At 55.3% G+C, this 9,486-nt stretch overlaps 1 protein-coding gene across 3 annotated transcripts; it reads right to left on the bottom strand.

The window, feature by feature from the left end:
* Positions 1–1,228: 1,228 nt before the first annotated feature.
* On the bottom strand, positions 1,229–8,765 carry FGFR4 (fibroblast growth factor receptor 4; the record flags this gene model as incomplete). 3 transcript variants are annotated; one of them, XM_084244314.1, is made up of 17 exons in its annotated part: positions 1,229–1,375; positions 1,473–1,578; positions 1,877–2,014; positions 2,245–2,315; positions 2,400–2,522; positions 3,109–3,299; positions 3,385–3,495; positions 4,742–4,863; positions 4,952–5,097; positions 5,185–5,378; positions 5,713–5,851; positions 5,980–6,170; positions 6,620–6,743; positions 7,306–7,472; positions 7,574–7,654; positions 7,739–8,002; positions 8,645–8,765. In XM_084244314.1, the coding sequence occupies 17 exons, from the start codon at positions 8,733–8,735 to the stop codon at positions 1,229–1,231; spliced, it is 2,406 nt and encodes an 801-aa protein (XP_084100440.1). The 3 variants fall into 3 exon arrangements, with proteins under 3 accessions (XP_084100440.1, XP_084100441.1, XP_084100439.1); XM_084244315.1 differs by having other exon boundaries at positions 7,574–7,664; positions 7,746–8,002; positions 8,645–8,738; XM_084244313.1 differs by lacking the exon at positions 5,185–5,378 and having other exon boundaries at positions 4,952–5,184; positions 5,723–5,851; positions 8,645–8,735.
* Between the last annotated feature and the right edge of the window lie 721 nt (positions 8,766–9,486).

Below are 9,486 nucleotides of genomic sequence, written 5' to 3'. Positions count from 1 at the left end.
AATTCTGGGGCTTAGGGGCTAAAAGCAATACATACTTCAGGGATGGAGCCAGGGAAGATTCCAGGCTCAGAGGCCTGGATCCTGATCACCCCCCTCCCACTTGCCCCCAAGGAGGGTGTCTGAGAATAGGGCCATGTCAACATCCCCAGCGGAGGACCAGGCAGGCAGGGACAGCTGCAGCCCAGCCAGGCGGCAACCAGCTGCTGCCTGGGAGACTGGCCAGGGTGAGGCGGGTTGGGCATGGCTCCATGAGCCCCCAGACAGAGGCAGAGCGTGGGAGCAGGCTGCAGCCCTGAGGCTGGGTTTCAGGCTTTCATGCTGTGTTAACGGTCAGCTCAGCAGATGGGGGGAGGGGTGTTGCCAGCTTCCCTGGGGACAGTCACAGGACACATTCATGCATGTGCAGAGGGCACTGGTATCTCTACAGTGGATGGAGCTGTGGTCTCTGCCCATGAATTACCCTGGCTCACTTCACACCATCACATACGCAAGATGGTACCAGAAAGACAGACTGAGCAAGAGTGCTGCATAGAACTTGGTCCATCTGGAGCTAGCTTGAGGTGAATACAACCCTAAAACTTGACAGAGAACTTTCAGTTTGTGTCACTCGGCAGCATCCCAGTTTGGGGGATCCCTCCACCTTATTTGCTCTTCATTTGCTGCAGGGAAGACACCAGGCACACAGAGGTTTACTTCAAAAAAAAAAATAATAATAATTTATAAAAGGCCATTTGCTTCTCTGTTTTCGGCAGGCTTCCAGCCTTTCAGCCAGGAGCACAGGCCAATGCTCCTTCAGCCAAGATGTTGGGACAAGCAGCAGAGGGGAGGTGGGAAGGCCTTAGGAGAGGAGATTCTAGACTGCCAGATCTCTCAGCTAGTGTAGGGAAGCAAGAGGTTTAGGAAAGTCCTGCAGCCATGTCCAGCCAGACCCCGGGAACAAGGGCTGAATGCTAAGTATGCTAAGTCCCAAGCAGAACCCTAACACTCAGACTTCTAGAACCCTGGGGCCATAACTCCCAGGGCTAAGGGCCTTGTCACGGGTTGAAACCCAAGACCAGAGCAGGAAACCTCAAGTAGGCTGAGACAGACCTCCCCAAAGCAGAACCTTTCAGCACCCTGAGGTCAGTGCCTGGGGCTGCCGAGGTCAAACACTGCCAGGTTGCTGCTGAGCCAGGAGGTCTAAGGTTTCTGGTTGGGTCTGGTGGCCCACATAATCTCATGCTCCTGCTCATGTTTGCACTTTGGGGAAGGGGAAGGAGCTGGATCCCAGTGGCAGCAGATCGAGGCTGAAGACAGAGTCATTGGAGGAGCAGGTGCTACTGGAGTCCCCACCAGTTGGTGAGTAGGGTCCAAAGGTCAGGCGAAGATCCAGGTACTGCAGGGAACAGGGCTGGTCAGTCCTGGTAGTCAGCAAGGAGAAGGCCCAGAGGGGAGCAGGAGAAGGAAGTCATGGGGCAGGAGGGGAGCAGTACCTCTTCGGAGACGGCCAGCAGGACCTTGTCCAGTGCCTCCACTAGCTGTTTGAAAGTGGGCCTCTGAGAGGGTGCCGCATGCCAGCACTCACGCATCAGTCCATACCTGTGAGAGGTGAGGTGTAGGGTCAGAGGGATCCTGAAAGTTGGGGTAAGGGGAGCACTGGAGGGACTCTGGGGGAGGTCTCTGGGCCTTGGGTGCATTGTGTCAAAAGGGGCAAGTGGGGTGATTCTATGGAAGGGCACAGAAGCCAGACCAGAACCTCCTCACCTGGGCTGAGGAGGTGGCAGCTTTAGCAACTTTTTGAGTCAATGCTGGTGAGTCCCCAGGGCCAGACTCTGAGGTCAAGTGGAGAGTAGAGGATGGGGACAGGAAAGGGAGAGTGGGGCGGATGAAGCCTCACAGTTCTGGGGGGCAGTTTGGAGGCCGGTCCATTCGATGTCCCTCCCGCAGCAGTGAGAACAGCTCCTCCACGGGGATGCCAGGGTACGGGGAGCCCCCAAGGGTGAATATCTCCCACAGCAGGATCCCAAATGACCACCTGGAGGCAGGATGGGGGCTCAGCAGAGCACAGGTTGGCTACCCACTCTTGAGGCTGGTATGGGGGGGGGGACCCACAAGCATCACAGGAGTGGGGATTGGGGTTTTTTTTTTTAATCTGGTCACATTCAGGTCCCACAACTGTGTGACCCTGGGCAAGTGCTTTTCCCTTTCTGTGGGGTAGGACAATCTTGGCCACAGACACCCCAAACCCCAGCTTCTGGGACTCACACATCACTCTGGTGTGTATAGACTCGGTCAAATAAGGCCTCAGGTGCCATCCATTTGACAGGCAGGCGGCCCTGGACGGAGAGGGGGCATTGGTGCCGGATCAAGAGGTCCAAGTACCCCCCGCCCCCTATCTGGCTCTGCCCTGCTCCCCTCACATTGCTGGTTTTCTTGTAGTAGTCAATATGGTGGACACCACGGGCCAGCCCAAAGTCAGCAATCTTCATCACGTTGTCCTCGGTCACCAGCACATTGCGGGCAGCCAGGTCCCGGTGAATGCACTGAGGGCAGGGATCATGTACCCATTTTATAGATGAGGAAGTCAAAATTCAGAAAGGGGAACCTAAGTCCTCCAACTTTATTATCTTTTTTAAAGATTTACTTTATTTATGTAAGAACTAGGGTACAGGTCAGAGGCGCGGGAGGGTGAGAGAATTCACAAGAGACAGAGCAGGAAACAGAACAGGCAGATGGATCGAAAACACTGATGAGGGGAGCAGTGGGCAAGACAGGAGAGATCTGCTGCACCATGTGGGTATCTCCCTGGACGGCCAGGAACCAAACCTGCGCTGCAGAGGCTGTGGACAGCTTCACAGCGCTGCGCTCAATCCACTGTGCCACCGGGGAGGCCCTAAGTGCTCCAACTTTTAAAGCCCACACCCTCTCTATCACCTCCTCCCTTGCTCTGCACACCTGTGAAAGGAAGTAATGGGAACATACCATGTCAACTGTACATGGAAAGACTTGGGGACACTCAGACAGGGTATAAAGGGGAGAAAGGAGAAGCTGGAGACCTTTAATGCCAAGGCCATGAAAGTGTGGCGATGGATTAGTTGGAAGGGTCCAGAGTGTTAACACAGCCCTTACCTTCCGAGACTCCAGATACTGCATGCCTCGAGCCACCTGGTAGGCGCAAGAGACCAGGGCAGGGAAAGAGAGTGGCCCTTCACTGCTCCGAGGCCCGTCAGGGCTGAGGTCGGGGCCTGGGGGGCGGCGGGCCCGCAGGAACTCCCGCAGGTTTCCTTTGGCGGCGCACTCCACAATCACATACAGGGGCCCTGTGTCAAGAGGGGTACATAGAAGCTGCTGGGGCTGTGGCTCCGTGTACCAACCACCCGCACCCCTAACCCCACCCCATCCCACCTTCCTGGGTGCAGACTCCCAGCAGATTGATAATGTTCTTATGTCGGCCAATCAGCTTCATCACCTCCATCTCAGAGACCAGGTCTGCCAAGTCCTTGTCAGAGGCATTATCTGCAAGGACAACAGCCAAGGTGACTAAACCAAGGAGTCCTCTGGGTAGGGGACAGCATCATACCTGAATCCTTGCGAGCCTGTGTAGCCTTGAAAAAGTCTCTTGAACCTATTCCTCTGAGTTATAGAGAGGGAGGGAGGGAGAGAGGGAAGAGGAGGGAGGGAGGGAGGGAGGAAGTCTCCTAACTTGGTTCCTCTTGTGTGAAATGGGACAAAAAGTCACACCCTACCTCTCCTAGCAATTGCAAAGATGCCATAAGGTCAAGGCTATTCCTGACAGAATGGGACCAAGAAGCAGGGCAGAGGGCAGAGCTCTGAACAGGAAGGAAGTTCTGTCTGGAGGGCATGGCATTAGTCCCTGGGTCAAGTGTGGGTTCCTGGGGGCGGGAAGCGGGCTGGCTCCCCAAGGTCCCTCTGATCAGGCCTGGAGTCCATCTAGGTAGGGAATTCAGAAAGCTGCCAGCAGCGTGCAGCTAGGAAAGGTCAGGAAGAAATGGCTTCAGATTCTTTTGAGAAGGCAGAGGACAAAGACCTAGGCCCTAGAACTGATCTGTGGCTCTGGGCCAATGATAAAACCTCCCCATTGGATCTCACAATGAACATTTCTCAATCTTTGCCTCCCAGAAAGTGCCAGGTGGCCCCAGCTGTGCAGAGGGGAAAGGGGGGAGCAGAACAGCTACTTGGGTCACTCTTGTGGAGAGGGATGGGGGACAGCAGCAAGAGGCCTGATGATGGGTCTCAGGTGTGCCCTGAGCATCTTGGGGTTGCTGCTTGGGAGTAGGATGGCACTTAAGTAGAAGACCTGTTTTCTTATAATGGTGGACATGGGGACAGATCTGAAAAAAGCCTGGGGGAAGCTGAGGGTGTCACTGGGGGGTGGCAATCAAGGAGAATGAGATGGAGGGCCTTTGAGGCTAACAAGGTTATTTGAGGTCACAACTGACAGGGAGGTACCAAATCCGTCACCCCATATCTTTGTAGTCATTATCACCTCCATAGTTAAGATATAATGCACCAGGCTCCTCCTGGGAATTAAGGGCTGGAAGGTGGGGACTCTTTACTCAGTCGACACATGGGGAAACTGAGGCTCAGAAGTGACTTGCGAGGGTCAGTAGCAGAGTTGGGCCCCAGGTCCCAGGCTGGAGTCCAGCAGCCTCTCTTGGCCCCCAGTGCTCACTCATTAGCACCATGAGCCCCTGCTGTTAGTCCCAAGGCCATGGCGTCTCCCCCAGGCTGACACACTCACCCTTGAGCATCTTGACAGCCACGGTGCTGGCTTGGTCGGGCCGATTAGGATCCATACCGAAGGCCTCTGCACGGACTACCTGTCCAAAGCACCCCTCGCCTAGGGGTTTCCCAAGCACCAGCCTGGAAATGGAGAAAGCCCAGAACTCTGATGCCAGGGCCTCATACCTGCCTGGAGCTTGCACCCTCATCCTCATACTGCTCAGCCTACCTGTCCCGGGGAAATTCCCACAGCGGGTCAAGAGGTAGATCTACACTCACAAGGCCAGCGAGCAATGGGGGGCCACTGGAGGAGAGACGGACACCTCGCACCAGAGACAAACTGGACTTGGCCAAGGAACCTGACTCCAGAGAGAACTGCAAAGTGGGAGACTTGGTTGGCCTATTGGAGCCGAAAGTCTCAGTACACAGGAGGGAATATGGGAGAGAAGGATGGAATGGTACCTGTCGGGCCAGAGGGAAGCGGGACAACTTCTGCACAGTGGCTGGCTGGCGGGGGTGCTGGCCTTGGAGCAGCTGCCCACGGTACAGCCCGGCCAGCAGCAGGAGCACAACTAAAGCCAGAGAGCCCAGTGCATACAGGACGATGTCTGTGTACCTGACCTCAGGCACTGCCGCTGTCCATGCAAGGTCCTCCTCTGCCCACAGATGGACACACACACACACAGATAACTGGCTGTTTAGTAGTCACAGGGCTTGGCCCCACACCCACTGATATGGGCACATACAACCCCAACATACAGAGGGACACACACCAAAATAGCTACGTTATACCCAGTCCCTCATGCCCATATCCCAGAGGGTAGCACTAACAGTCACATGTGGACCCACAGAGGGATGACTGCATGTAGAATTCAACGCACAAATCCACATGCCATGTCCCACGCCTGGAGCCCAGAGGCCAAGGGAGACCATCCACCTAACATATCACAGCAGGATCCTGCAGCCTCCTTTGGACCCCTTGGGGCTCACCTGACAGCACTGTGAGCCATGCCGACTGGTAGGAAAGGCCGATGGAGTTGCCTGCCAGGCAGGTGTACTCGCCTGCGTCCTCGGCAGAAACGTTCCGCAGGTACAGGACCTCCACCTCTGAGCTATTGATGTCTGCTGTCTGAGAAGAGGAGATAGACTCAGGGGCATAGCAGGGCCTGGGCCACACTGTGGCCAGGAGGGGAGCAGGCACCACCCTTCCCGCCCTGTGGGAGAAGGGTAGGGAGCAGGTGCCAGCAGGGACTGGACCTTCAGGACTTGCACGTAAGGAAAGCCGTCAGCGCCGAAGCTGCTGCCGTTGATGACGATGTGCTTCAACCACTGGATGTGGGGCTGGGCGTCGCTGTACACCTTGCACAGCAACTCCACGTCGCTGCCTGCCACAGCTGTGGTGTTGGCAGGGAGCCCCGCGTGCAGGATGGGCCGATGCGGGGACCGCTCTGGGGGCCGGGCCGAGCCGTCAACCTTGACCAGTGGCACCCACAGAAGTACCCTGGTCACCTGCCTCCAGCCACCACCCAGCTCCCAGGCTTTACTCCTGATACCAGCTCAGACCTTACTTGTCCATCGTTTAGCCTGATTAAACATTCCATGGCTCCCTATTGCCTTTGGGGGCAAGGACACCAACTCAGGCGAGCATTCAAACCCCAGGCACACAACTCCCCACAAATGCATTGTTTTTAGACCTCAGCCTGTAGCCTCTGCCCATGTCTTTCACAGTTTTCTTCTCAATCAACCCCTGCTCTTCTAGGTCCACATTATTCCCTGAACTTCCCCCTGACCCACCTGGACATTCTGAGCAGCTGGAGTCAGCTAAGACTGTCTCCCAGACTGGGCCCCAACTAGGGCAGAGTCAGGGCCCCCAGCCCTCGCCTGCCCATCCGCTCACCCAGCACATCCAGGAGATAGCTGTAGCGGATGCTACCCATAGAGTTTTCCACCAGGCAGGTATACGTGCCACGATCCGAGGGCACCACGCTCTCCATCACCAGGCTCCAGTGCTGATGGCGTAGCTGGGGGTGAGGGAAAAGTCCATGAGGAGTCACCAACCCATGGCAACCCTGGGGGCCAGGGCATGAGGCCAGATCCTGCCCATTTGGGTCTTCCCAAGCTTTCTAGGTGCTGGGGAGGTCAGGCCAAGGACAAGGACCTTGGGAGAAGCAGAAAACATCAAATATCTGAGCCTTGGGTTTGAGTCTTTGAGTTTTAACTTTCTCTTCCTAGCTGTGCTACCTGGAGATGGTCTTTGTCTCTTTGAGTCTCATCTTCCTCTACGACGTACAACTCACCCTGCGGGTTGTCCCTGCAGTGAATGAGCTGCTAAAACTTACTGATATCTGCTGGTCAGTGAGCCTTCTCACTTTACAAATGGAGTTGCTTGTCAGAGAAGTTGTCAGTGGCTGGAAAGTGGCAGAGAAGGAACTTGCACCAGATCTGTCCAGGTCCACAGTCTAGCACTGCCAGTCTAGCACCGCCTTCCTCATGAGGGAAGGAACTGTGGATCTGATAGCTAGGAGAGGATGGAGGGGAGAGTGAAAATGGAGGAGCAGATGGCCCTGGAACCCGGAGACTCACACGAATGCCTCCAATGCGATGCTCCCCATGGAAGTCCTGTCCATCCTTGAGCCAGCGGATGGTGGGCATGGGGTTGCCTGCAGCTGGACAGCGGAACTTGACAGTGTTCCCAGCAGGCACTGCATGTAGTTTCTTCTCCATGCGCTGAGGGTGTGTCCAGTAGGGTGCTGAAGCGGGGGTGTTGGGAGAACTTAGTGCTCCAGGATGAACACCTGCTTTCATACAGGTCTCTTCTCAGGGAAATAAATCCTTGTGGACTCATACTGACCTTGCTGGGGGTAAATATGCCCATTTGAGGGGTCCCTGTGGACGTTGGGGTCTTTATCACCATTGCTGGAGGTTGAGGAGTCTATGTCAGGGACAAAAAGAAGCATCTAAGGTCTAGAACCAGGGGCTTCTCTCCCAGGCCCCCGCAGCCCCTGCCAGACCTTACCATCCACAATCAAGGTGACATTGTGCAGGACAAGCATAGAGCCCCATGCCAGGCAGAGGTAGTGGCCTGCATCCTGGGGTAGAAGGCTGGCGATTTCCAAGCGTCCTCTCCAGCCTCGTACTCTGCCAGTATGTGCCAGGCGACTGCCCTCCTTGTACCAGTGGCCACTACGCTCAGCCTGTCCACAGCACAGCCGCACAGCCTGTCCTTGGGCCATTGTCAGCTCTTGCTCTTGCTGCTCTGGGCTAGGGGCCAGACAGGGCTCTGTGGGCCAAGGACAGGTGAGTGAGTTCCACAATCTCCTGCATACAGAGAACACAACTGCACATGCAGGGCACAAGCATCTCACATCACATGCTGGACATCTGTTGGTCCTCAATACACATAATCACATGCCAGATACTACACACAGGGCAAATATCACACCACTGGTGCACATCACACACATGCTGGGTTGGACATGCCGCTGCCTAAGACAGATATACACACACTTCACATGCTATAGGTGCCACACACAGACACATGTCATACCCTGGGGGCACATCAGACACCCAGCAAATACACCACACATGCTATATAGCTTCCCCAAGGCACATACCCAAGTGTGCTCACACACACACATACACACGCGCGGTGCACACACACACACACACACACACAGACAAACGGCTCACCACCAGCTCTGCAGCCCAACGAGGGCCCTGTGCCCTGCAATGCCAATCCTCTCTCATGGACACAGAGATATTTGGATGGTTGCTGAGAGCCAGACACTGATTCTCAATGGTTGGACCCTGAGCCCTGCTGCCACTTCTTCTGAACCTGGGCAGGACCCTTTCCAGTTTTGCTTGGCCAGCAGCCCCCTCCAGTGCCCACCCCTACCATCCTCTCCCACCTTAAAGGCCATACCCAGCTCCATTTCCTCAGAGGCCTCAAAGGACAAAGCTGGAGGCCTGGGCACCCCCAGCAAGACCCCCAATAGGGCCAACAGCAGCCGCATCTCCTTCCTGCTGCTGTTCAAAGGCACCCAGGCTGGGCTTCTGCCAAAGGCTTTCCTACAAAAGGGGGAGGAAGAGAAGAGCTCCTATCACATGCGCATGCTGGTACTATCCCCCTATTTTGCAGATGAGGAAACTGAGACAGGAAATGGTCTGCAGACTTGTCCAAGACCTCCTGCCCCCTGCCAGGCAGCAGCAGGGCAGAGACTGAAAGCAGCTCTGAAGTTGCTGGAGACCAAGGCACCAAACCACAGTAGGTTGTGCACAGGGGGTGGGTTGGGCTTCCTCTCCTTGGTCCCGCTGAGACCCTGGCACGAGTTCACAGAAAGGGCAGTTCTGGGATTCTTTCCTCAGAGGAAAGCAGAGAACAGAGACATAGCTTCTGCTCACTCTCAGCACACATAATTTATTTTTTGCTGAATAAATGAATTTATTGCTGAGGAGTCAAAAAAGAAAAGATTTGAAATATAATACATGGCCAAACTTCACCATCTGGATGTTATCTGATCTGACCTCCACGCCCTGCCCCCCTGCCCCCCCCCCCAGTCCTTATAGCAACTCTGGATACCTCCAGCAGCAGGGCGCTCAGTACTAACAGGGTAGCGCGTGTCCAACAGAAGTTCTTCCTCATTCTGACAGATTGCTCTGCTTTCTGTGCCCCCCACAGCTTCATCTGAGGCAACACAGGCTTTTGTGTCCAACAGAGCCAAGTTCAAATCCTGTCTCTTACCAACTTGCAAGTCCCTTTCCCTC

Source organism: Talpa europaea (assembly GCF_964194135.1).
Source record: "Talpa europaea genome assembly, chromosome: 9".
Lineage (NCBI taxonomy): Eukaryota > Metazoa > Chordata > Mammalia > Eulipotyphla > Talpidae > Talpa > Talpa europaea.
This window is presented reverse-complemented; position numbering and strand designations above follow the sequence as displayed.